Source organism: Elephantulus edwardii, unplaced genomic scaffold (genome assembly GCF_000299155.1).
Source record: "Elephantulus edwardii isolate Elephantulus edwardi_28Jun2011 unplaced genomic scaffold, EleEdw1.0 scaffold00263, whole genome shotgun sequence".
Taxonomy (NCBI): domain Eukaryota; kingdom Metazoa; phylum Chordata; class Mammalia; order Macroscelidea; family Macroscelididae; genus Elephantulus; species Elephantulus edwardii.
Window position 1 is genome coordinate 1,546,400 of NW_006400013.1, and position 27,722 is coordinate 1,574,121.

The window sequence follows — 27,722 nt, forward strand, 5'->3', positions numbered from 1 at the left end:
CTAAGTGCCCATCAACAAACATATGGATAGAGAAGCTGTGGTATATTCACACAATGGAATACTATGCTGCATTGAAAAACAAGGAACTCATACAATATTATTCAAAACGAGTGACCCTGCAAAACATTATGCTAAGTTAAATATGTCAGTCACAAAAGGACAAATACTGCATAGTGCCACTGTTGTAAAACAGGACTGACATCAGGGTTGGGGGGAGACTGAGACAGATGGGATAAATAATGTATACTTCATTGAAACAGATGAGGGAGAAAACTGTTTTAAAGGGATGTGTGATTAGGTATTATTGTCACAACAGGAGTCCAGAATGAAGGCTGTATAGTGGAGTGGACTTGGAGGGAGTAATTTTATAACAATGAAAGAATTTTTCTTTTCCTTTTCAAATAAAAGAGTGAATTGAGGGGAGGGAAGGATGGACAGGGAGAAAAGTGCAACAATGAATGAATGGAAATCCAGTCTCTGTAAACTTTCATGAAAATTAATAATAATAAAAGGCATTATACATTAATACTATTAGTGTTTAGTGGTATTGTGGTTAAGTACTTTAAGTACAGTAGTTTAAGTTCAGTGGTTCGAATCCACCACCCCTCTCTGGAAGAAAGATGTGGCAATCTTTGTTCATAAAGATTCTAGTCTTTGAAACCCTATGGCGCAATTCTCCTCTACCCGATAGGAACACTGTGAATGAGAATAGAATGGACAACAATGGGGTGGTTACTGTTGTTTATCACCTGCCATTTATGGTGACTTGTGTGTTGCTGTAAAGCTGGAAGCAATGTCACTGATGTTTCAAATAACCAGCAGGGTCACTCATGGTGGACAGATTCCAAACTAAGACAACGAAGAAAGATCTGGCAATTCCTTCTAAAAACAAAGAAAAACAAGCCTGTGAAAACTCTGTGAATAGAAAGAGAACATTACTTAATACGGTGCTGGAGAATGAACCCTTCAGTGTGGAAGGCACTCAAAATACAAGTGAGGAAGAGCCACCTCAAAGCAGAGTCAAAGCTTTGGGACCTTCATTTGCCAATGCTATGTGACTCAAAATGAGAAGAAATAGCAAACATCCATTAGTAATCAGAAAAGGTAATATATAAAGTATGAATTTAGGAAAATTAAAGTCAAAACTTAAATAGCTATCTTTGGAGTTAGTGCGTGGACATGGATTGGTCTTGACTATTTGGAACCGGATAATTATAAGATCTATTATGTTGAGAATAGCAAGTTGAAGAAGAACAGTGTGACATTCATGATCAGAAAGGACATTTCAAAATCCGTCCTGAGGTACAATGCTGTTAAGGATATACATAATCCTACAAGGAAAACTAGTTCATATGACCAGTATGCTAATTTATGCACCAATCACAATTGCCAAAGCTGAAGAAATTGAAGATGTCTAACAATTTCTTCAGTCTGAAATTTATCAAACATATAAAGGGCTCTGGTGGCCTCCTGGTAAGAAACTGTGCTGTAATCCCAATAACACGCAGTTCAAATCCACTAGCTGCTCCACAGAAGAACAATGGGTAATCTTCTCCTGTAAGATTAACTGCTTCTGAAAGCCCTCTGGAAAATCAATTATGGGCTATTTCCAACTCAAAAGTATTCAACAACAACAACATAGAAAAAAAGTCGCATCAATAATTACTGATGACTGGAATTCAAAAGTTGGAAACACAAGAAAGATCAGTAGTTGGAAAATATGGGACAAATGCTAGAAATAAAATCAGAGATAACATGATAAAATTTTGTAAGATCAATGATATTTTTTTGGAAAGACCTTTTCTCAACAACATAAAGCATGACTCTAAATGTGCACTTCGTCAGCTGGTGGCCTTGAACCACATACCTTTGGTATTGCCATGCAGCTTCTTGCCACTAGGCTACCAGAGCTCCCTACCCTAGAGCTAACACCTCACTCATATTTATACATCTAGCATTCTAAACTGTGAGAGAATAAATTTGTCTGTTAAACTGTCCATTTGTGGTCTGTCTGCCTTAATAGCACTAGATAACCAAGGTAGCAGCCTCATTTGCTGAAAACGAAGAACACTTTAAACATCTGGTGATGAAGATCAAAGACGAGTTTGCAGTATAGATTCCAAGTCAATGCAACTTTCTCTCATTGTTGTTAAGTCAGAGCTGGCTCATAGTTTATCCTACAGCAGGTTTTCTGAAGCTGTAAATTGAAGATTGCCCATCTTTCTCTCCCTTTCTTGGAGTGGCTGATGGCTTTGAACTGCCCACCTTTGAGTTGACAGTGCAGCTCCCTACCCACTAGGCTACCAGAGTGAACCAATAAGGAATGTCATGTTATAAGAGAAAAGATCAAAGTTGGTAAGGTTTTTTTTTACTTTACTTGGATCCACAATTAATGTCCATGGAGATAGTAGTCAAAAAATCAAACAACATATTGCATTGGGCTGATCTACTGCAAAAGACCTTTTTAAAGTGTTGAAAAGCAAACATGTCACTTTGGGGGCTATGATGTACCTGGCCTAAGTCATAATGCTTTCAATCAGTACAAATGAATGCAAAAGCTGAACAATGAATAAGGAAGACTGTAGAAGAGTTGGTATCTTTAAACTATGGTTTGGTAGAAAATATTGTATAGACCATGAACTGGCTGAAGTTCAAACAAATCTGTCTTAGGAGAGATACATCCAGAATGCCCCTTGAAATGAAAGATAGTGAGACTTTGTCTTACATGCTTTCAACTGTGGTCAACAGTGACAAGTCTCAGAGAGACTTCATGCTTGGTAAAATAGAAGGCCAGCAAGTGAGAGAAAGACCTTTAACAAGACAGACAGACACAATAACTGCAATAATGGGCTCAATTATCACAAGAATTTGAGGACAAAGCAGAACTGGGCAGGGTTTTGTTTCTGAGTTCTGAAGGACACTATGAGTCAGAACCAACTCAGAGATAATGAAAACCAGCTACTGTCATTGTTTAATTTTATGAAAATCTAATTATGAGGATGCATTAGGACCCAACAATGTTTTGTTCTGTTATGCATAAGGTCATCATGGGTGGCGTCGAATAGACAACAACTAACAATTGTTATAGTTTGCTAATTGATGCAACCAGGGACTTTTTTCCTTCATACCTACTAGATGCCAAGCCCTATGTTAATCATGGGATGCAATATGAATATCATTTGTGCTCACAAGAAATTGAAATAATTCATCTTTTAAAATGTTTTCTTATGCAGATCAGTTTATTGCATTATTGTCTGGATGTTTTGGCTAAATTTAGGAAACCAGCTTAGGTGTGATGTGACCCTCTAACATAGCCTATAGAGTACTCAAAATATAGAATAATGCAAATGTAAAACCAAAACCAAACACTAACGTTGGCTTAAGGACTTGGTAGTGTCTCTTTCTCCAAAACACCACATGCAGAATGTCCCTTTAAGAATCTAGGGGGGTTTGCACATTCACAATTCTGGGCAAATTTGCTGGTACCTATGAGGTGATTTTTCATGTTGCTTTTAGGTACACCACCTGCCTGTCCCCAAGGGCCTGTGGTGCAGCTGTTGTCCCAGGCAGGGAAGAAATAATCACAGCACATGCGCACTACTCCCCATCCAGTTGCCCTTGGTCATCTCTTTGTGGGTGAGGTTCTGACAGGGGAAGCAGAAAGGAGTCCAGTCCTAAGGTTCTGAGAGAAACCTGAGAGGCAGAAATAAGTTTCTTGGTCTAGCTCGTCAGGAACTCTGGTAACAGATGCTGTCAGCCTCCCTATAGTTTCCTGTGGACATGCTGATTTCCATCTTGTTAATTCTTACTGTTACATGCCTTTGAGGTAGAATCAGCTCAGAGCTGAGCAGGTTCTCAGAGGTTGTATATCATGTGGGAAGAATGGCCCATCCTTCTCCTGAGCCACTGGTGCATTCAAACTGATTGCCTTTGAGTGGCAGTGCAACTCATGAGGCCTTCAGAGCTCCCTCACCACATCAGTGGCTGTTATGTGCTGTCAAGATGGAACCGACCCATAGTTGACCCTCCAGCAGGATTTCAGAGACAGTAAATCACATGGGAGGAGATTTCCCATTCTTCTCCTGCCCAGCAGCTAGTGAATTTGAGCTGTGTGCCTTCGGGACTGCAGTGTCGATTCTTACCAGTAGGCCATTAGATCATGTTAATAGGACTTTATAATTTAGTTTCATTAGATCTAAAATTAGGGGGTTAGGTTGAAGCAGGTTTTTCAACACATACTCTGTGGCACTTGAGTCTCTTAAGAAGCTCCATCAAAAAGTGTTACAGGGCAGAAACATAGAGAAGGCTGTATGGGACTCAGAGTTGTGGAGATTCACAAACATATCAACAGATATAAGCATCAGAGGAAATAAACAGTCAAAGCACTAGTATAACAGCACCTCTCAGAAAGGTTTGACTGAAGAACATTTGTTAAATGATTATCACTGCCTAACATCTGCTGATTTATTTAGTATTCTAAAATACATATTTGGGAAACACTAAAATAAACAATCTCTGAACTCATTAGACGGTGCTTTGGTGGCATCATGGCTAAAACACTTAGCTGCTAACCTCAGAGTCCACAGTTCAAACCCACCAGTCACTCTACAGTTTAATCCTGTAAGGATTTATAGGTTTGGAAACCCTAAGGGACAGGCCTCCTTTGTCCTCTAGGGTCACTAGAAGCAGGGGTCTGTGTGATGGCAGTAGGTTTGGATTTTGGCCATCCTCATTGGCTTCCTAGCCTCTTACAGTAGAAAAATGTCCTTTGAAGTCAAAGGTCCTTTGAAGTTAGGAGTCCTTTCAAGGGTCTAACAGCTATTCAGTGATCAGACTAGATCCACTTCATCTGTTACTTTCTCAGGTTCTGTTATGCCTGTAACATTCTGTGTGAGAAGAGCTAGGTTAATCATCAAAACATGAAATCTATACATGATCACTGAGCTGTACAGAGTTGACTTTCGGTTACCGCAATTGGCTAAAGTGACTCCTATTTGACAAAAACTGGTTTGAGATATACTTCCTCCTAATCGGGCTTATCTGTAGTCTGGTGGAGTTGTTACCGAAGACAGAAACATGCACAATCCAAAAAGCTAATTATAAGAGACTGAAGGAGAAATAAATGATACAGAGAGTCCTAAATCCCAGGTCATTAGTAGGACTCAGAGTAAAATATAAGTTGTTGTGTTTTGTTTTATTTTTTTTTAAACACTGAGCTCAAGGAAATCTAAAATATTAGATATAAGTCACTTATATTTTTAATATTAGAAATAGGAAAGAAGAACTGATGGTTGTTACACAGACTGAAAAGCCCTGCACCCCAGATGTTGTTGTTAAATGCTGTCATGTTAAGTACAACTCATAGCGATGCTGTGAAGAGTAGATCTGAACCTTGTCCTATTCTGTGCCATCTTCATTCATTTCTGACATGTTCAAGCCCAGTGCAACACTCACTGTTTCAACCCATCTCATTGAGGGTCTTCCTCCCTTTCACTGGCTTTCTCCCCTTCCAAGTATGATGTCTCTTTCTTCTCCTAGCAACATACTCAAAGTATGTGAGACAAAGCTTTGTCATCTATACCTCCAAGGAACACTCTTCAAGACTATCTGTTTATTCTACTGGCAGTCCATGAAATATTCAGCACTCCTCTCCAACATCACAGCTCAAAGGCATCAACTATTCTTCTGTCACCCTCAGACATTGCCCAGCTCTCAGATGCTTTGCAAGTGATAGAATAAAACCATCACCTGAATCAGGCACACTTTAGTTTTTCAACTGACAGCACTGCTCCTCAGTAAATTGAGGTGATCCATAACTGCAGACTCTTGCAATGTGATACACTTCTTGATCTTCTGACTGCTGGTGCCAAGGATGGTGTTCCTTGTAAATGCAAGTCCTTGACAATATCAATATTTTCTCCATCTGTCATGATGTTGCCTATAGGTCTAGTGGGGAGATTTTTTTTTCCCTACTAGTTTATTTACAAAATTTGAATACATTGTTTTCAAGAAAAAATTCTTTCCACCCCATTCATTCATTGTTGCACACTTTCCTCCTCGTCCCAGTTTACTTTTCTCTTTGAAAAGTAAAAAAAAATAAAAATAAAAATTTCATTGTTATTCAATCCTCCCCACCCCCAGTCCACTCCTCTGTGCAGCTTTCATTCTGGACTCTTGTCATGACAATAATACCTAATCATATATTCCTCCTAAACAGTTCTCTCCCTCATCTATTTCACCCCCAGTCCACATTACTATACAGATGCAGCTTTCATTCTGGACTCTTGTCATGACAATAATACCTAATCATATATTCCTCCTAAACAGTTCTCTCCCTCATCTATTTCAGTGCAGTATACATTATTTATCCCCTCTTAGTATCCCCTCAACCCCAATGTCAGCCCCGCTTTACAACAGTAGCACTATGCAGTATTTTTTCCTTTTGTGATTGAGATATTTAATTCAGATTAATGTCCTCCAGCATTACCGATTTTGTATACTATTTCATGAAATCCTTGTTTATCAAGAACTTTTGTTTTCTTGATATTGAGATATAATCTATATTGAAGGCTGCAGTCTTTTATCTTCTGCAGCAAATGCTTCCCATATAGTGTCTATTTAATTCTAGCTTAAACAAATCTCCTCATAATGATTTTTGCTTTGAATTGAAAGGCCAAATATAATTTGGTGTTTAAATTTCTTTCCATCCCATTTGTTTGTAAAGAATTCTTTTATTTAAATGGTTAAAGGCTCACAGTCTCAGGGACATCTAGGTCAATGACAAAGCATAAAGACAAAGTCCTATATCTCAACATGGTGAATAGTGACTGAAAGCTTAAATGCTGATGGGCGACCATCTATTGATCTCTTACTGCTTACAGTACAGGCAAATGAAGAAAACTTAAGACACAAGGAAACAAAGCCAAAAGCAGGATGGACCATACGAACCACAGCATCCACTACCAGAGAACAGAACTAGATAGTATCCCTTCTGACCACACTCACCTGGACCACAGAAAATCCTAGACCAAACAAGAGACAGATGTAGAACAAAATTCAAAATCTTAAGAAAGACCAGTCTTACTAGTGTGATAGAATCTAGTGGGAGAGGCTGAGACTATAGCCACCATTGTTACTGAGTCCCCCCATTGTTACTAAGACCCCATCTCTTCTGGGGTCTTCCTCTCCTGTCTTTCATCTACTGACCTTCTCCAAGAACTGACCTCTCCTGGAAACATGCACAAAGTACATGAGACTGAGTTTCAACTTTCTTCCCTCCTAAGAGCAACTTTGTTTTACTCTTTCCAAAATGGACCTATTTATTCTCTTAGCAGTCCACAGTATGTTCAGGACTCTTCTTCAGCACCACAGCTCAAAGGCATTGATTCTCCTTCTGTCATCCTTAGTCATTATCCAATTTTCTCATGCATAGCAAGCAATTAGTTAGACAGTATTATAATGAAATGTGCAAAGAGCTAAAGTAAAAAAATTAAAAGGGCCGAACTTGGCATTTCTTAAACTGAAGGAACTGAAAAAAAACAAATTCAAGCCTTGAGTTGCAATACTTAAGGACACTATGGACAGAATATTGAATGAGTCAGGAAATATTAAAAGAAGATGAAAGAACTACTTTACCAAAAAGAAGTTGCTGACACAGAAAAATTTCAAGAAACAACATGTGATCAAGAGGCAATGGTAATGAAGGAGGAAGTTCAAGCTGCTCTGAAGGACTTGGCAAAAAACAAGGCTCCAGGAATTGATGGAATACCAAGTGACATATTTCAACAAACAGATGCTGCCCTGGACACGCTCACTAGGTTGTGCCAAGAAATCTGGAGGACAACTACCTGGTCAACTCTCTGGAAAAAAAATACCTATTTATTCACATTCCAAAAAAAAAGTGACCCACCAGAGTGTGGAAATTATTGAACAATAACACTAATATCACACACAAGCAAACTCCTGCTGAAGATTATCCAAAAACAACTGGAATAGTACATTGACATAGAACTACCCCAGAAATACAAGCTGGGGTAGTTTAGAAGAGGCGGATGGATCTTGGCAGAAAGCAAAGAATACCAGAAGAATGCCTTTCTGTGTTTCATTGACTATAGAAAGGCATTTGACTGTGTAGAACACAACAAATTGTGGCTAACCTTGAGAAGAATGGGAATCCCAGAACACTTGATTGTGCTCATGCGAATCCTATATATATACTTGGACCAGGAAGCAATCATCGGATTGGAGCAAGAAAATATTGCCTGGTTCAAAATCAGGAAGGGAGTGCATCAGAGATGCATCCTGTCCCCTTACCTTTTCAATCTGTATGTGGAAAGATCATTCAGTATGCTGGACTTGAGGAGGAGGAGTGTGACATCAGAAATGGAGGTAGACTCAACAATAACTTGTGTTATACAGATGACACAAACTTGCTTGCTGAAATAGAGGAGACCCTGAATCATTTGCTGCAGAAAGTCAAGTACTGTAGTCTTTAATATAGATTGAAGTTCAACATCAAAAAAACAAAGATTTTCACCACTGAGCCAGTTGGCAGCATCCTTATGGATGAAGAAAGATGGAGTTTGTTAACAATTTCAGCTTGCTTGGCCCCACATGAACACTCTTAGCACCAGTAGTGAGGGTCTCAAAAGGCAAATTGCATTGGGGAAGTCAGCTGTGAGGGACCTCTCCAAAGTACTGAAGAGCAGTCATGTCAGTCTAGAGACTAAGGTGCACCTGATGTAGGCCATCGTATTCACAATTACTCACTATGCATCAAAGAGCTGGAGAATGACTAAGGATGACAGAAGAGGAATTGATGTCCTTTGACTTGTGGTGCTGGAGATGAGTATTGAACATACCATAAACTGCTAGGAGAACAAATAGGTCTGTCTTGGAGAAGGTGAAACTAAGTTTCTCCTTGTAGGCAAGGATTTTGAAACTCCATCTCACATACATTGGGCACATGGCCAAGAGGGACTGGTCCTTGGAGAAGGACATCATGCTTGGAAGGGTAGAGAGACAGTGCAGGAAAGGAAGAGCCTAGATGAGCTGGATTGACAGTGTCTGGGGCAATGGGGGGTAAGTTGTCCGAGTCAGTGATATTGGCTCAGGATAGGACAAGCTTCAGAGCTATTGTTCATAGGATCGACTCGATGGCACATAACAACAAACCTGGAAGTGAATCCACCCCCAGGATCAACTTTCAGCCAAAAAATAGACAAGCCTGTAAAGTAGACACCATTACTCAGGAGGAAGGTACTGCCCAGAACAGATAGATGGAAATTTTGAAAATAACTCCTTTAGTTGCTGGTTAAGTAAACAACTGTCTTCTCTCAGCAGTGGCTGTCCCACAGCTCCAAGTATAGTACAGCCCAGCCTGAAGTAATTAAAGAACCAAGCAATTTGCATTATTTTTCAACAAAACCACTCTTGAGTAGCAGATGGCAAACACAAATGTTTTGCTCGAGAGACATATGGAAACCTCTCTGTTTCATAAAATCTCAATGAATATTAAACTCTGAATGGTACCAGAAATAAGATGTCATGCTAGTCTACTGAACAGGCCTAATTAGGCATCATAGTGACTTGCATTTCAGAAAGGAATAGGTGAGAAATGACTGTACGGTTGAGATTTCACTAACAGTTCTGCATACTCCAAATAGCCATCCCAGTTTCAAATCATCTCCTGGTCAATGCTATTTCCTCAGATTCTACTAGCCTGCCACTCTCATTTATAATTCTAGATCTTAAAGATGAATAACCAGGGAGCTCTGGTGGCCTAGTGGCAAGAAGCTGCACTGCAATCCCCGAGGAACACGGTTCGAATCCACCAGATGCTCTGCCGGAGAAGGAGGTGCAATATCCTCCTGTACCAGTCAGATCTGATTTGACGGTACACACACACAAAATAATAAAAAATTTAAAAAAAATGAATAACCAAAGTATTCTGCTTGATTTCATGTGAACTTGTCAGTTCTGTTTAAAAGGGGGATCAAGAAATGTCACAAAGCTAGTGGATGTTAACACAGGTTCTGGAGCAATTGGGCATGTGCCCTAATTAACACTATAGAGATTCTTGTCGCTATTAAATTGTGGGGGAAGGGCAGGTAAGTGTATTAGGGTCATTCAGGAAATTATTCCCCATATTAAGCAGTAATTTGAGGAAGAAATCTGATTGGATTTAGCTTAAAATACAAAGTAGAAATGTTTTTCTGTTTGCTTAATTAGTTAGCAACCCAATAAAGTAGTGTTGTCATCTCAAAAAAAGGCTGAAACTTTGCACTCTGTGGAAAGAGAGAAGCACTGATAGCTGAGTCATAAGGGTGAATTGAATAGTGCGCAGAACAAGGAACTAGGTGTCTTGGGCTTCTTTCCCAGTACCACACCCTGCCTGGTTCCCTGGCTGCTGATAAATTCCCTTGATTTACCAGAGTACTGGAGTGGGTGGGGGAGACCAATATCTACAAGATCAGAATTCCCAGGGCAGATCTCAGGTCATCTGTCCAGAGAGTTTATATCTAAGAACCATGATTTTCTAGACTGTATAATCCAGCCCCCTCTTGTTTTACGCTCCCATAACTCACTACCTTTGAATTGGTTCTGAGTCAAAGCCAGTTAGTATCTGAGATTGGAGGAGAACGCCCTCTTTATCCTGAGGAGTAGGTGGGGGATTTGAACCACCAGAGACATCATTGCCTTTTAGTTAGCAGCTCAACACTCTACAGGCTATGCCACTGCAGTTTTCTTCTTGTTTTGTAAATGATTGGAAACTGAGCACAGAGGGATTATTGAGTTTTAGGTCACACAGCTAGTTAGTGGTAGAACTGGAAACAGATGTCACCCTGTGCTTAGTTCAATGTTCTTTCCATTACAAAGTTCTAGGACAGACATGTCAGGATCTGATAAAATAGTTATAAAGTTCAAAAGTCCCAAAATGTTCAAAGGCCCTTTAACCTTAGCTTGTTGCTGAAGTAGGGGAGAGAAAGGACTAGGTGCTTGGGTGCCATGTTATTTCTACCTCTATCTATCTTCTTCAAGTGAACCTCAGTGATGTAGTGGTTAAAGTCTTCAACTGCTAATCAAAAGGTCAGTGGTTTGAACATATCAGATACCTCTCAGAATGAAGTTGTAGTATTCTGTTTCCCATTAGGATTACAGACTTGGAAAATTTATGGGGCAGTTCTTTTTAAATGATAATATCTCCTTGCTTCCCCTTCTCCTCATTCAACACCAATTTGGGAAAAAGACAAGTCAGAATTTTCCTACATTTAGCTCCATGACTTCTCCAGAAATTTGAGCATAGTCTGCCATTTTTCAACATTCTTAGTGAATACTTAAAGATAATGAGTTGTAATATTTAAAGATGCTATGGGCAGAGAAATGATGAAAGCTATACAAGTGTTCAGGTCTAGGGGAGCTCTGGTGGCCTAGTGGCAAGGAGCTGCAACTATAATCCCAGAGGTGCAAGGTTCAAATGCACCAGATGCTCTGCTGGGGAAGGAGGGACAATCTCCTCCTGTACCAGTCAGATCTGATTTGACGGTACACACACAGACACACACACACAGACACACACACACAAATAAAGAGACAGACACAGAGAGACACACACACAGACACACACACACAGACACACACACACAAATAATAAAAAAAAAACAAGTGTTCAGGTCTTTCGTTGATAGGGGAGCTATGAGTCATCTATGACTCGAAGGCACTTAACAACAACAACAGCAACAATAACAAAAAGAGAGCTCTGTTGGCCTAGTGGATAGAACATTAAGCCAAAGGTGGGTGATTTTAATCTGTAGCCCTTGGGCCTGGTTTTAATTGTTTTTGGTCATACAACAATGGGCAGAATAGTGAATGAACAAGGAAGCATCAAAAGGAAAGAATACACAGAGTCACTGTACCAAAAAGAATTGACTGACACAGAACCATTTCAAAAAGTAGCATATGATCAAGAACCAATGGTAATACAGGAAGAAGATCAAGCTGCTCTGAAGGAATTGAAGGGGGTGGGGGAGGCACCAGAAAGGCATTTGACTGAGTGGATCACAAGAAAATGTGGCTAAGTCTGAGGGGAACGGAATCCCAGAACACTTGATTGGGCTTATGCAAAACTTACACTTGGACAGAGAAGCAGTTATCAGAACAGAGCAAGGAAACACTGCATGGTTTAAAATTGGGAAGGGTATATGCTAGGGATGTGTCCTATCCTATCTTCATACCTTTTTAACCTGTATGTGGAACAGATCATCTGGAAGACACTATGAGGGACAATGTGGCATCAGGAATTGAGGAAAACTCATCAAGAACCTATGCAGGTGATACAACCTTGCTTGCTGAAACTGAGGAGGACCTGAAGCACTTTCTGCAAAAGGTCAAGTACTGCAGCTTTCATTATGGACTGAAGTTAAACATCAAGAAAACAGAATCTCACCACTGGGCTCATTAGCAGCATCATGATGGACAGTGAAGACATTGAAATTGTTAACAGCTTTAATTTGCTTGGCTCCACAATCAACACTCTTAGTACCAGCAGACAGGAAATCAAAAGAAAAATTGCACTGGGAAAGTCTGCTGTCAGTGACATCTCCAGAGTATTGAAGAGCAATGATGTCAGTCTGTAGACTAAGGTGTGCCTGATACAGGCCATGGTCTTTGTAATCAGACTAGAGATGATAGGATAATTGACAGCTTTGAGCTGTGGTACTGGAGAAGAGTATTGAACATGCCATGGACTACTAGGAGAGCAAACAGGTTTGTCCTAGAAAGGGTGGAACCAGGCTGCTCCTTGGAGGCAAGGATTCTGAAGCTTCATCTGACATACTTTGGGCATGTTGCAAGGAGGGACCAGTCCTTGGAGAGGGACGTCATGCTTGGGAGGGTGAAGGGATAGCTCAAGAGAGGAAGACCTTCAATGAGATGGATTGATTCAGTCCCTGGGGGTGGGGGTGGGGGAAGGTGTGTCAGAGACAATTAGATTGGCACAGGATTGTTGCTGTTGTTGTTGTTAAGTGCCGTCGAGTTGCAGGCGACTCATAGCGGCCCTATGAAGGAGAGTCCTTGATGCTCGGGTGCCCGGAGGCAAGCTATTATGGAAGTGGACACCACTCCTCCTTCCACGCTTGTTCAATCTTCAATCGGAGAGCTCCACCCCACTCTCAGTCCGCATTGGGTAGCCAACCATTAACCCATTTGACACATCCATGTCACAGTGTTCAGCCTCACAGCAACCACAAGTGACCACGGGACAGCAACTTGTACACCAGGGCTATACGACCTAGAGGAATGTCTGAACAAAAACAATGAAAGACTGTCCTGAGGGCTGCGAACTAAAAGTCACCCACCTTTGTCTTGGTCACATTGTTTTCTCTTCGCTGGGCCAGCTGATATCTCTCTCTTTTTCTTTCTCTCTCTGTTGATGTTATTTGAAGGAGAGTCCTTGACCCTTGGGTGCCTTTCATCCTTTCTCCAAGTTCATAGGGTTTCCGGAGGCAAGCTATTACGGAAACAGGGTTTAAGGCTGTTGTACATAGGGTCACTATGAGTTGCAAGCGACTTGATGGTACATAACAACAACAACATACAGTAGTAGTGTTCATAGCTTCCTCAGTGTCATCTCCTGTCTTCAGCATTCCTCACAGCCCATTGGTCATTTCTGTGGACAAAGTCATTGTCTCCCTCCTGGTGATGGCTCAGGGAAGGGCAGTTAGGGCTCATGGACTCAATTTGAGGTATATGTTTGAGCTCTTTAGGGAAGAAAACTCTGTGTTCTTTTCTGGAAGAATTGGAAAACACAAAGTCCCAGGAGTGTCAGGGAGACATTTTGCAACCAGATGGGGTAAGCCTGTTAGAAAAGGTGCTATTTTGAGGAACAATGCTTAGAAACAGAGAAACCATGTCCCAGGCATGTCATTTGAGCTGCCAGATTAAGCCTCACCGGTTGCTAAACCTTTATCTCAGTCTTTTAGCATGTGTTTAAGTAAATATCTTTATTATTTTTGCTGGCTCGAGTTTGTAATTGTTGCTGTGTACCACTGAGTCAGAGACGATCCATAACTGACCTTCTGGCGGGTTTTCTGAGGCAGTTAATCTCATGGAAGGAGATTGCCTGTTCTGCTCCCATGGAGCAGCTGGTGGATTCAAACCCTGTGCCTTAGAGATTGCAGCGCAGCTTCCTGCACTAGGCCACCTGAGCTCCCTGGTTTGAGTTTAGTGTTTTATTCTTTGCTCTCTGCAACATCCCAGTATTTACTATGATGGGAGTTAAAGCTGACTGTGAGCTTTGACAAGCCTTGGCTTGACCACTGGAGCCAAGTCCATTGCAAATTTCTCCCCCAGACCTTTCTTTACTCACTCAAGTTTATAAGCAACTTTAACCAAGATGCATAGTACTTACTACATGAATGCCATATTTGACACAAAATGTCACACAGCGATGCCTAGGTTAATGAAAGAAATGAATTTCCATTCCATATTTATTGTCAGAAGTGTTATGAGAAAAGAGTGCAACAATGAATGAATGAAAACCCAAAATCTCTGTAAATGTTCATTAAAACTAATAAAATTTAATAATAATTTAAAAAAGTTAGAAATAGAAAAAAAAGGAGTGTTATTACTAGGGAAAGAAATAATCCAAGAGATTTCATTAGAATGAATTTTTTGTAAGACACAGGGGGTTAAATACCGATGTCCACTCTCCAAGTAAAACTAGCTACATTTCTCCTTTCTGTGGGCTGGACTCTGTTCAGAAAAGGAGCCATTCCGAATAAATGCAAGCAGGGTGACTTCTTTTCTATTGTAGTTGATGAGGCCATCTACTAACTTCTCACCTCCCATCCTACTCCACTCATTCTATCTTCAAGGAGGAGTTTCCTTTCATCTGGACACTGACCCTCACCCTTGCCCATATTCTAAATGTTGATGGCAGAGAAAATCTTTCACTTCATCATGTTCATTAACCCCATTGAAGGGACACAGAATTTTTTCGTGTTCTTTCTCTACCAGCCTGACGTGGTTTGCAGATATGTTAGTCAAATAGTCCTTTCAAATATTTTTGTTTGTTTGGTACTATCTAATTTTTTTATTACATGATAACTTACAAAATAACAACTAGTATGGCATGAACATTTAACCCATCAGATTGGAAGTCTGACTAATCAGAATGTGTGCCTGACCAATCAAAATGGATAACCAAACAGGCTGAATGGATGCCTTCCCAACTAGAATGGGTGTGCGACCAATTAGAATGAATACTGAGCCATCAAAATAAATGCATGTATGTTGGGGGTATTAGTCAATTAACTGCTTCTTTTTTACCACGAAATTTGTCACTTGTGGGCAATGCCCTCAATTAACTGGATAACAAATGGAGGACAGGGACTACCTGGTGATTGTTGTTATGTGCTGTCAAGTTGCCTGTGACCCTATACACAATAGTTCTGAGCCCTGTCCTATCCTGAGCCAATCTCTCTGTCTCTGGCACATCCGTACCTATTACCCAGTCATCCAGGGTCTTCCTCTCCTGCACCTACCCTCCACTCTTCCAAGCATGATGTCTTTCTCCAAGGACTGGTCCTCCATGGAAGTATGCCCAAAGTATGTGAGATAGAGCTTCAAAATCTTTGCCTCCACAGGGTACCCTGGTTTCACCATCTCCAGGACAGACCTGTTTATTTTCTTGGCAGTGTATGGTATGTTCAATACTCTTCTCCAGCACCACAACTTAAAGGCATCAACTTTTCTTGTGCCATCCTTATTCATTGTCCAGCTCTCTGGACAATTGTGAAGACCATGGCCTGGATCAGGCACACCTTAGTCTCTAGACTAATACCTTTGTTTTTCACTGGAGAGGTCCCTGATAGCAGACTTTCCTAATATAATTTATCTTCTGATGTCTTCATTGCTGGTGCCAAGAATATTGATTGTTGATCTGAGCAAGCTGAAATCATTAGCGATCTTAACCTCTTCTCCATCTATCTTGGTGCTGCCAGTGGTGAGAATCTCTGTCTTCTTGACGTTGAACCTCAATGCATATTGAAGACTGAAGCCCTTGACCTTGTGCAGAATTTGCTTTAGGTCTTCCTCAGTTTCAGCAGCAAGGTTGTGTTAGCTACATGATGTAAGTTGCTGATGAGTCTTCCTCCAACTCTGACACCACATTCCTCCTCATAAAGCCCAGCCTCCTGAATGATCTGTTCCTCATATAGATTGAAAAGTTATGGAGATAGGATGTATCCCTCCTGCACTCTTATCCTGATTTTGAACTATGTAGTGTTTCCTTGTTCTATTCTGACAACTGCTTCCTGGTCCAAGTGTAGGTTTTGCATGAGCATGAGGAAGTGTTTCGGGATTTCCATTCATCTCAAGGTTGGTCACAATTTGTTGTGATCCACACAGTCAGATGCCTTGTCTATGGTAGATCTCTTTATGTCCTTAGGTAACTTTGCTGAACTGGTTTCCATAGTGTGAGTTTAATGAATATTTGTTAGACCATACATTATTCACCCAGTGATTGCTAAGGAAATAGTAATGGGTGGAAAGAGTACAGTAAGGATAATTAGAGAATTAGTTCACTGGAATATCACTAAACAAGTGGCATGTTTTTTGATCACACAGAGGCAATAAGAGAAATGAGCATTTTTTTTTAGGTTTTATCATTCAATTTGATCTTGACAAGCTCCAGGATTAATATATAATCATGCTGATTTCTCAAACATGACAACGAATAGTGTATTTATAGTATGAATTACACTTAAATACAAGGTAGAGTATAATCAGACAGGTATGGGTAAGGCCACAAAGCACTTTATTTTACAGAAAACAGTAAGCTAGAGATGCCCTGGATGTGACTTTAAGAACTACAATGCTGGCAGTATGGTCAGCTATTTTATTCATTCACTTCATTCTGCTACTCAGTTGAGATTTCCATGTAAGTGCCATGGTAGGCATGCTGGGAACACAGAAAGAGAGTCACCATGTCTCTTTCTTTCCTCAGAGTCCAAGTTTTTGGGTTTTTAAAGAAAATAGTTTTTATTTGATTTAATTTATTTACAAAGTTTGAATATATTGTTTTTCACAAAAGATCCTTTCCATTTCCTTCACCCCACCTGCCTATCAAATTGTGGAACCCTATGATTAACAACCTACCCCACCCACCCATCCACACCCCTCTATTTCCAACCCTCCACCCCCCACCTTGGGTCAGAGTCCAAGTTTTGAGGAATAAGACAAAGAGGTCTACACACCATTAGAAAACATAGAACTTACTCAGCATCTGAGACATCTCTGTCAGTGCAGATAACCACTGCAAAGGACACCTTTCGGACAGCTGTGCTCACCAGAGTGGAGAGAACTAGGAGTCGAGGGAAAGTGGTTGGGCAGAAGCATCACCATGAGTTTCCATTCTCTCAGTAACAGGAGAGTTGAGGTTCCTTATAAAACAAGTTGCCATTTTCATTTCTTTGTTCAAGTGGTACCGGTGGACCTCTTTCTGAAGAGGGGGGAAAAATATCGATGGTGCTCTGAAGAAATAAGAGTGAACTTGGACAATTGGCAAAAGATATTGAGACGTTTTCCTCAGAACAGATCGACTTTTTCTTCAGAAAGAGATCGACTGGTGCCACTTGAACAAAGAAGGGCCAATGGCCCCTTGCTACCTGAGACATCTTCAACACTACTGATACATTTATTACCAAAGCCTTTGAGAAAAATGCCTTGATTTAATAGTACTCTGATCTCTAAATAAAGTACTTGTATAAAACATGAAAATGTGTACAAAACTGTGAAAATTATTGACACATCAACTGAAAAATCTGATTCTTCTTGAAATAATGCCAACACATCAAAATGTTTGAATAGCTCAACAGTGATACACCAGCTTAACAACTAGAAACTCCCAGGATTACAGATATTTGGGAGTAGAGAAAAACGAGAGAAGTGAAAATAAAACAGAATTTTTTTTTTTTTTTTAAATCTTACTAGTTAACAAAATTCCCCTCAGGAAATTTAGGGACTTTAAAATTCCCAACTCTGGCTTCTCTTCTAAACTTAATTTCTTTACCACATTACTGTATTCTGAATCACACCAAAAGAGAATGCCAATAGTTAGGTGCTAATTGTGGAAATGAAAGCTATTTTAGTAAGTTTACTTGCTTTTGTAAGAAAAGATTACACTTATGTTTGATGAATTTCCCCCTCCCCACCCCGACTCCAGGAATGAAGATGAAAATATACCATTGAGTTGTCCACATTTGATGCAAACACTGGTGTGGCTCAATGATTGACTGGGGAAGGACCCAAAGTGTGTATCAGAGGGAAAAATTCCTCGTGTTGTTGCTGTTAGGTACCATTGAGTCAAGTTCAACTCATAGCGACCCTATGAACAACAGATCTGAACCCTGTCCTACCTATCCTCATTGTCTCTGACACACTTGAACTCATTGCTGCCATTATTGTGTCAATTCATCTTGTTGAAGGTATTCCTCTCTCTCACCAGCCTGCCTTTCCAAGCATAAAGTCCCTTTCCAAGGAAGATCCTTGCCTAACAACATGCCCAAAATATGTGAACTGAAGCTTTATTGTCTTTGTCTCCTAGAAGCACTCTAGCTGCACTTCCTCCAAAATATATCTATTAGTTCTTTTGGCAGTCCATGGGATATTCAATACTCTTCTTCAACACTACATCTCAAAGGAATCGATTCTTCTTCTGACATCCTTATTCATTTTCCAGCCCTCCTTGGATGCATAGCAAGCGATGGAAAAGACCATGGCCTGAATCAGGCATACCTTAGTCTTCAAACTGGTATCATTGCTCCTCAGAACTTTGGCAAATTCCCTGAAAGCAGACTCCTGAGCCACCTGCAACTCATAGCGACCTTTTCTATGTACAGTAGCTCTGAACCCTGCCCTGTCCTGAGCCAGTCTCACTAACTCTGACACACCTAATTCCATGGCTCCTCATTAGGGGATGAAAATTGTGACTTTGACTTCATTAGAACTTTAGTTCCTTCAGGTAGGTTTTAGAAAGGAGTCATTAAGTGGGCAGCAGAAGTCATCTGGCACTGTTTGATCAATACAAGTTACTCAATGAGAATGCCTTTTATCCTCTGTCTACACAGAAGGTGAACACTGAATCTAGGGTCAATGAGTATTCTGACACAACAAGATCAAGAAAGCAATATCACTGACACTGTACATGAAGTCACTAGGCAGGAAAAGCCCTTTGTCTTGGTTAGCTATGTATTTTTTTTCCTTGCTGCATTAATGATTGAGTTCACCGGTTTTCTTATTCATCTCCTTTGACTTTCCAGAAGGTGTTTCCTTATAAATAAGAAAAGTGAGTAGGCCAATGAGTCTCAAATCTTTTGGTTTCAAGACTCCTTTAACTTTGCAGAAATAATGGAGAACCTCAAAGTATTTTTGTTAGTTTTACCATATTAGAAATGAAAATTCAGAAAGGAGAAGCAAAGATGGGAGCCTTGGTAGGATGGAGGGGCCAGTCCCAGACCTCTTCAGCGACACTTCAGCTATATACTAGTTGCTACTGAGTATACTCAAACTCAGGGAGCTATGGTGACCTTGACCTACTTCTAACTGTGCTTCTCTGGCAATTAAAATCCATCGATAGTTCTGAGGGAGAAAGGTGGGCAATATCCTCTTGTTCAATTTATGTTGCTGTGATGTGCCATCTAGTTGACTACGACTCATAGAAAACCTTGGACAATGGAACTGAACCTTCCTCTCCCCTGTGCTATTCTCATCATGTCTGATACACTTGAGCTCATTGTTATAATAATTGTGTCAACCCATCTTGCTGAAGGTCTTCTTCTCTTATAAGGGTCAACTGTGAGTTGGTTCTGACTCACTGGAAGTGAGAGAAAAAAAGAGAGATAGAGTAGATCCAATTCATGGTTATCACAATTAGGGTGAAGTAGAACTATGGTCTTAAAAGGTTTTCCAAGGCTAATTTCTTAGAAGTAGATTGCCAAGCCTTTCTTTCAAGGTACGTACAGTAGACTCCATCTTTTAGGTTGTATTGTTGTGTGCTGTAGAGTGGGACTGAACCATAGCTGACCCATATGTGCATTTTCAGATGTGGTAAATTGCGCAGAAAGAGCATCCATCCATCTGGAGCAGCTTCTAATCATGAGGCCACCAGAGCTCTCCTTTACATTAACTTGGTTAGTTCCATTGCCCCGACCAAGAGACTCCAACTTCTTACCTGCATATTTCCTCATTTATCTGAGGAAGTAAGATGCCACTTTGACAAGAATTTGATATGCCAAAGGCAAGCTGTTCAAATCCACCAGCTGCCCCAAGCTAGAAAAATGGACAATCTCCTGTTACAGCCTTTGAAAACCTACTGGAGGGTCAGTTAGGAGTCCTTTCCGATTCAATTTCCGACTCAACAATGTGTAACATCAACATAACCACAAATATTTAAATAATTATTCCATGACGGTGGATATTAAATTCGTATTAAATTGTCCAGCTTCATTTGTTAACTATCGATTTTACCAGTGCATGAAGACTCGGCCATTATAATTTCTACTACTTCTCTGTTATCTTTTCTACAATGCCTTTTAAGTTTCCAAGAACTATCAATCTGCATTTCATTATTTAATTTCACTGCAATCCTCTGGCGGTGGGAGGGGCAGTATACCTTGTTTTAGACCCATATTACGCACTAACAAATCAAGGTGCAGAGAAGTGATGTGAGTTATCAATGCGATCCAGTGGTTCAACCAAGCTAAAATTAATTTCCTCAATTTCCCCAGCCATACATAGTTCCTGCCTCTTTTGACGCTTGCAATTCTGTAGGGTAAGTTTAATATTTTCAAACCCAGATTTATGTAATTTTCAACCTATTCTCCTAGTGCGAGTGTGTCCAAAGTGTCGCAGAACCTCGAAAACACTCCTATTTGGCTCTGGACGTGTGACGTGAAGGTGAGCGGGTGAGGGTTTAGGAGTGTTGCTGGGCAGGAACTGGAGAAGCCATATAATAAACCCAACAGATAACCGGCCGGCTGCGCCACAATAGCGTGAAAGAAAGAAATCTCTGCTCCACGTCCCAACGGAAGAGATGTGGTGAGCACGGGATTCAGATTCCAAAGGTTCCTGATATGAAAGGCGCCCGCACACAAAGGAACCGTGAAATTAGGTTCCGGCAGCACGATGCTTAGAGTCAGAGCCGGGGATTCCCCTCCAGCTCTGGTGGAAACGCCGGGTTCACCCGGTCACTACGCGGGTCCTTTTATTCACCAGTGCGGCCCGCACAGCCCTCACCGGGCACGCCCGAGACTCCTGAGGGAAACTACAAGTCCCATGAAGCGTTGGGGCGCGGACGGTGGCGATGACGCCTTCTCTGATTGGCCGCGCGAGGCGGGGCGCGCAGGATTTCTCCCAGAGGTGGGGCGGGGCCCGGGGCGCGGGGCGGGGCAAGCGGTGGCGGCTTGGCGGGCACGCCCCCTCGCCCGCGGCCCCCTCCCAGCCTCTCTCTGCCGCCTCCTCTCGCTCCCCGGTCAGAAGGCCGGAGCGAGAAGATGGCGAAGACGTACGATTATCTGTTCAAGCTGCTGTTGATCGGCGATTCAGGGGTGGGCAAGACCTGCCTCCTATTCCGCTTCTCCGAGGACGCCTTTAACACCACCTTTATCTCCACCATCGGTGAGGGAGGGACCGAGGTCTGGGACTGGGGGCTAAGAAATGGGGGGCGGGAGCTAGGGGCCAAGGTAGAGGCGGGGATCTGGGCGTCCCGGGGAGAGGATCTGGGGGCAGCAGTGGGGTGAGGGCAGTGAGAGAGGGCGAACGCGTGGAAGAGAGGGACGGGCGAGGACATGGGACTTGGGGAAGAGGAGGAACTTGGGGGCAAAGGACGGGAAACGGGAACCCGAGGAACAAGGACTAGGAGATATTTGGGGAAATAAGAGGATTTGAGAGGCTGACAGGAAGGGGTCCTAGAGGACAAAGTGAAGAGACCCAAGAAATCTCTTGAGGAAGAGGGAAGAGGGTAGTGGGTGTGCAAATGGATTAAAAGACAGGAAAGAGGAAGGAAATATGAAGGGGAAAATGAAGGGTTGGGGAAAATGGGAGGGACGTGAAGTAGAGGGACAGAGGACACAAGGGACAAGAGAGATGAGAATCAGGCAGTGGAGAGGGAATGGAATGAGTGGAGTGAGGGATCTGGAGGTGAGGAGGAGAGGGAACTGTCAGTGGGTTTGCACGGAGATGTCATGGGAGGAGGCAGAAGAAAATTGCAGGTGGGGACGAGTCCAGGGGACCAGAGGGTGGACTGAGGATCCCGGGTGGAGAAAGTAAAGGAGATCCCGGTTGGAAATAGAAAGGGAAAGGAGAACAGGGTATGTAGTAAAGAGCGGTTGAGCAAAGAGGGCCGAAAAGGAAAGAGGGAGGAAATGTGAAACAGTGCAGAGTGGGACTTTTCCTCAGTCACTAGGAACACTGGTTACCAATTTGTGCTTCCTCTGGATCACGTGCAGGAGAAAGAGCAAAGAGTGACTAATGATGGAATAATGTCTGTAGAAAATGAAGTTGACTGAGTGTTAATGGATGTTAAGGGAATTGATTTTGGGGAATGGTGTGGCCAGGAAACTATTCACCTCTTTGCCATCCTCTCCTGAGAAGCCACACTTCTCAGTTTTTCAGTACTTGAACTTAAATGTTTAAGAACTTCTCCGGCAACAAATTGATCTTACCTGCTCTCTGCCTCCTTGTATGTTTTGCTTTGGCTCTAATTATTACTTGTTAAAAGAATTCCAGCATGCAGTATTACATTCTCCTCCTCTCCCCTCCCCCATTACTTCCAATTGATTTAAGAGGGGTTTTTTCTGATCTTGATTGGGGGAGCTGTCCCTCCAGCTTTTGTGGTGGAAACCATTGTATTCCGGTAAAGAAGACCTTGAATTTCCCATAAACTGAAGAACACACTGAAGCTGATTTTAAGCAGCCTATAGAAGTGACCCTAACATAATTTCCCTCTCTAAATAGCTGCAGTTAATTAAGCATCTTAAGAATCTCAGCTTTTGGTTGTCTGGGCAATGTTTGTGGCCTCTGCTAGTAGCTCTTTCAGGCCCCCTTCCAGTGGTTCCTATAATGCATTTTACTATGCACTTCTTGGTTGGGGAATATTAGTTATTTGGTAGTAAGTGTGTTTCAGATACTTGTTTGTTTAAAGCGTAATTTATCCCCCCCCAAGAATATTTAGATATAGAATACACTGTCAGTATTAGATTGTGTTTTGTTGCTTGTTTTGACCTCCTCGATTTGGATTGGGCGATCAGAAGTGATGTCTGGGATTAGGGAAGTTTGAGCTGCAAGTTCTTGGCAGTCAGTCTTGAGTGGGACTTTTTCTTCTCTGAGGATGCAGATTTTAAATGTCATCTCTCAAGTATATTCCTAAGAGATTTGGTGGGTGCTGGTATAGGAACTACACAACACGCCTCTTAAATGGGTTTTACAAACAGTGTCACCTCATCATGTGCTATTTTCCTGTGTATGCTGTGTGAGTTTTATGTGTGGGCGTGTTATATGGGAAAACATGGACAAAGGCATTAATTTTAAAATGCAAAACCACTCCTTTATGTGTGACCATTCCAGAGTATTCTCTTGGCCTAAGAGTGGATGAATCACTGGAGCTATTTATCATGTGTTTCCTGGGGACCTTTTGTTTGTTTGCAATACTTCTATTAGTTTTCTCTCTCTTTTTGCCTTAATTAATGTCCTTCATTTCCTGTATGAATGTCTACTACTTTTTAACACAGCATAACATAGCTTTTATCTTTCATTCTGAAGGATTCAAATATTTCTTTGAATTGGATTTTTAAAAAAATTCTTGAAGTGTGAGTTTTGTGGAGCTTTATAGTTGTTAAGACGTGGAAGCTGATGTCTTGAAACAGTTTAGAATAGAAGAGAGATGTTAAATAGGGTAACTTTCATGCAAGATCTTGGCCTTTATGTTTTCTGTGGGGTGGATGTGGTAAGAAGAGCTTTGCCTTCATTTGGCCCAGAGGAGGGGAAATCCCAACCCTCTTACTAGCCTCAAAGCTCAGAAAGGAAGTGGTAGCACATTACCTTCAAACAGCACAAGAATTTATATACCTGAAACTTAATGTTTTTCAGTTGTAATTACGCTGGGAAAATAAGGCAGATATCAACTCTCTCCTAGTGAAAAGCCTCACAGACTCTTCATTGCCTACCAGTAGAGACTTGGTGTGTTAATGTCTCTAGCAGCAATATGTATTCCTCTCACCTCCAAGTGATCCCAAATTATCGAGGTGTGAGTTGATGATCCATCTCCTCTCAAGTCATAGTTAATTTCGCCAATACCTACATGTAGAATTCCTTGGGCTTTTCTGACTAGGTTTTGACAAGATCTCCCACAGCACTGCTGACAGAACTTGATAAGGTCTACGTCACCGGAAAGATCCATTTCTTAACGCTTTGGTTTGTGTATGTTTTGGTAGATAGGTATGCGGTTCTGCTTCCTCCCATGAAAATGCATTTTAAGCCTTAATTGTGTTTTGTCAAAGTTTAAAAAGTTTTAAAAGGAACACCACCTATCATCTTAGGCAATGTTTTAATAGGAGTCCTGCCATGAAGGCAGGAAGGAGACATTAGGCATTTTGGTTCTAGATGCAGCTGTCTCATCGATACTTTCTTCTTTTTCACTTCTCCAAGGTTTTGGCTGCCTTTTTCTCACATCTGCATCCCCTCATTGTCTTTCATGGTCATTGTCTTTCTGTTCTTAAGGCTTGCTGTGGGATAGATTTTCTTTCATCTGGCTTATGGAGGATCTTCAAGTCCATTATTCAGATAATATTTGATACCACGGAGTACTTCTCCATGGGAAAAGGATAGGTAATCTCCTCCCACGCAATTAACTGCCTCTGAAAACCTGCTGGACGGTCAGCTATGGGTCGGTTCCAACTCAGTGATACACAGCAACAACAGCATGGAATATTGAAGCCCCAGACCCACTGACAGCTGTCTAGATGATTACGATTCATTGGGTTTCCAAGGCTTAAAATCTTTAGGCAAAGAGATTGCTTATCTTTCTTTTTTGGGGGCAGCGGGTGGATGTGAACCTGCTGACCTTTGTTTGGCAGCCCAATACATTATGCACTAGGCTACTAGTGAGCCTTTGAGTTCAGGTGTTTGAAATGGGAAAAAGTGTTTTTAAGTAAAAAACCCTCCAACCACCAAAACCTAGTCAAAATTCACGTTTAATTCTGTCTGTAAAGTGTTAACATTAAGAGAATTAGGAGAAGGCACTTCTGAGAAGGAAGGCTGTCTATTTTCCATGAGAATGGGGTGTTTTTCTGTGTTGACATGCAGGTGAATTGACGTCTTGGAATGGCCCAATCAAGGAGCTGGTAGAAGTAAAGACGAAAATCCAGCTCTGTCTTCTAATGAGACAATTGAATCTTCTCTTTGTCTTCTCTCCCTGTCCCTGCCCCCTTCTTCCTGTTAGGGTATTTCCTGGATGGTTTCATTATTTAGTGTAGTCACATCCACCTACCCCAATTCTGTAAGAAAGAAAATTAAGGTTATGTTGATGTCCTCAGAGTCACACAGATGGCTGTAGCAGAACCTCTGGAGAAACCCCAAATCTAAAACAGTGTTACTTTTCAAAGCACTGAGCTGTTGCTATTTCTGATCAGCTTGCTCCTGTCCATAAGTTCAAGTCAGTTCTCTTAGCAGAAAATTAGATTTTGTACACATGTGAAGAAAGTTAAAGGGTTCCTACTTGATGAGTTGTGTCTGTTTGGGGAACTAATAAATACTTATGCACTGACTTCAAGTCCTATAAGAGCTCGCACTGGGATGACTGAACACGTAGCTGTCCTTTGCCCTTTCTTTCTGCGTCTATAATTTCAGGTTAGGAGATCAAAGTGCATTCTGCTTATTAAAATCCCTTCTATGTGCAGAATAGTGAATGAAATCCTAGCAGCATACTGGTTGTTGTTGAAGGCTAGTCTCATCAAAAGGGGTTCTGCTGGTGCAGTGACCAAGTATTAGCCAGAAGTCAGAGCCACTCCACTGGAGGAAGGCCCTATGATCTGCTCCTGTAAAGTTTATAGCCTAGGAGACACTGTGGATCAGTCCCATGGGGTCACCCTGAGTCAGTGTTGACGACACTCACCAGCACCAACAACAAAGATTTCATCACATCAGTGTTCATTCTAGAATGTTGCTGCATCTTTTTTTTTTTTTTTAGGGTCACTTTACTTAAAATCAAAAGTTGACCAACTGTAGCCCTTGCGCCAGATGTGTTTTTGTACAGTCCACAAGCCAAGAATGGTTTCTACATTTTTAAAGAGTTAAAAAAAAAGGAAAGTAACACCCCCATACCCTCACAAAGAAAGTAAAGAGCACTGCGTGACAGAGGCCATATGTGACCTGTACAACCTAAAAATGTTTGCTAACAGGCGTTTTACAGGAAGAGTTGGCTGACCCTTGCTTCAAATGAAAAACTGTTTTGGGTTGGTAGCAATTCAAAGCTTTTATCAAGATTTATTGACTGCAAAACAAACTTTGTCATATTTACATTTTTATCCAAGATGATATCAACATTTGGCTGAACATAATCCAGATATGTAGAACGAGTTGACTTTAATTTTCACAGTTATATTCCTTGGTTTCAATTTTTCAAACAAAAATATGCAAGGAACACGCAACTACAAATTGAACATTTTGTACATAATGCCTTATTTGAATGTCATTGTGTTCTTTCAAAGCTGTCAGTAGACTTCCATCTAAGTACGACCCTGTTGCAATTCATGTGAAGGCTCTAAGAGCAACTCCATTTCAGAAAAAGTAGGATTTAATACTTGTGAGTAAAAGGTTAAACACATGTCTTATATTAATGTTCCAAGGAAACCAAGTACTGGGGACAGACATGGCTATGTCTTAAGAATAAGAGTGATTGAATAAGAATCCCACTAGCTATTCTACATGGCAGCAACTTGAGGAGGAGGTTCTCCTGGCAATAGCACCAAAATTATTTAGATCTACTGAGAAATATGGAAAGAAATAGTTTGAATATTGTGTCTTTGAGAAACATGAGTTTGATCTTTGAATACAGTGAAAAATTGAGTTGGTTTTGAATTGAGCGCAATAACTGAATCTTGAAAGAACTGTAGCGCCAACTCAGAGCAGCTGCTGGCTGGCCTGAGGCTGGTGCTAGTCTAGGTCTGCCTGCCTGCCTGCCTGCATTCACCACTGTCTTGGGCACCAGCTTCCTTGTGTATTTTCGAAGTGAGAAAAGTTTGTGGGAAAGATACATGGGGTAAAGAGGATTGGAGTGAAGATGGGGAAATAGATTTTTAGATTGTGAAATGTAAGTAGCCATGGAAAGCTAAAATGGGAAATTCAAAGTAAGACAACAGTTTATTATTATCTAGGTTAGATATTGCAAACTCAAGAGACAGGAACTGTGAAAAAGGGGAACAGGCCCAGAATGGGAGGCGTTAGGGAGTAGTGTGGACTCTGGCAAATTGGACGACATATATCTTTTCTAAGGGCGCAGTTGTATTTCAGCTGCAGCGTTATTATTGCCATACTGGAAAACCTCCTCATATTTCAAGGCATGATGAAAATGTCTCATAAAAATGAAAATAATTTAGCAATTAACGGAAAGAAAGAAAAAACAAAAAAGACCCACCAAGACAAGGAGTCTTTGACAATAAGAGTTAGTG

The 27,722-nt window shown here is 41.2% G+C and overlaps 1 protein-coding gene across 1 annotated transcript in view; it reads left to right on the forward strand.

Annotated features, from left to right (window-relative positions):
• The first annotated feature begins 21,467 nt into the window (after positions 1–21,467).
• RAB8B (RAB8B, member RAS oncogene family) overlaps positions 21,468–27,722 on the forward strand; it is an 87,147-nt gene continuing 80,892 nt past the window's right edge. The window contains exon 1 of the mRNA XM_006899610.1: positions 21,468–21,675. Coding sequence (XP_006899672.1) covers positions 21,552–21,675 — 124 coding nt within the window. The 5' untranslated portion in view covers positions 21,468–21,551. The remainder of the gene's footprint in view (positions 21,676–27,722) is intronic.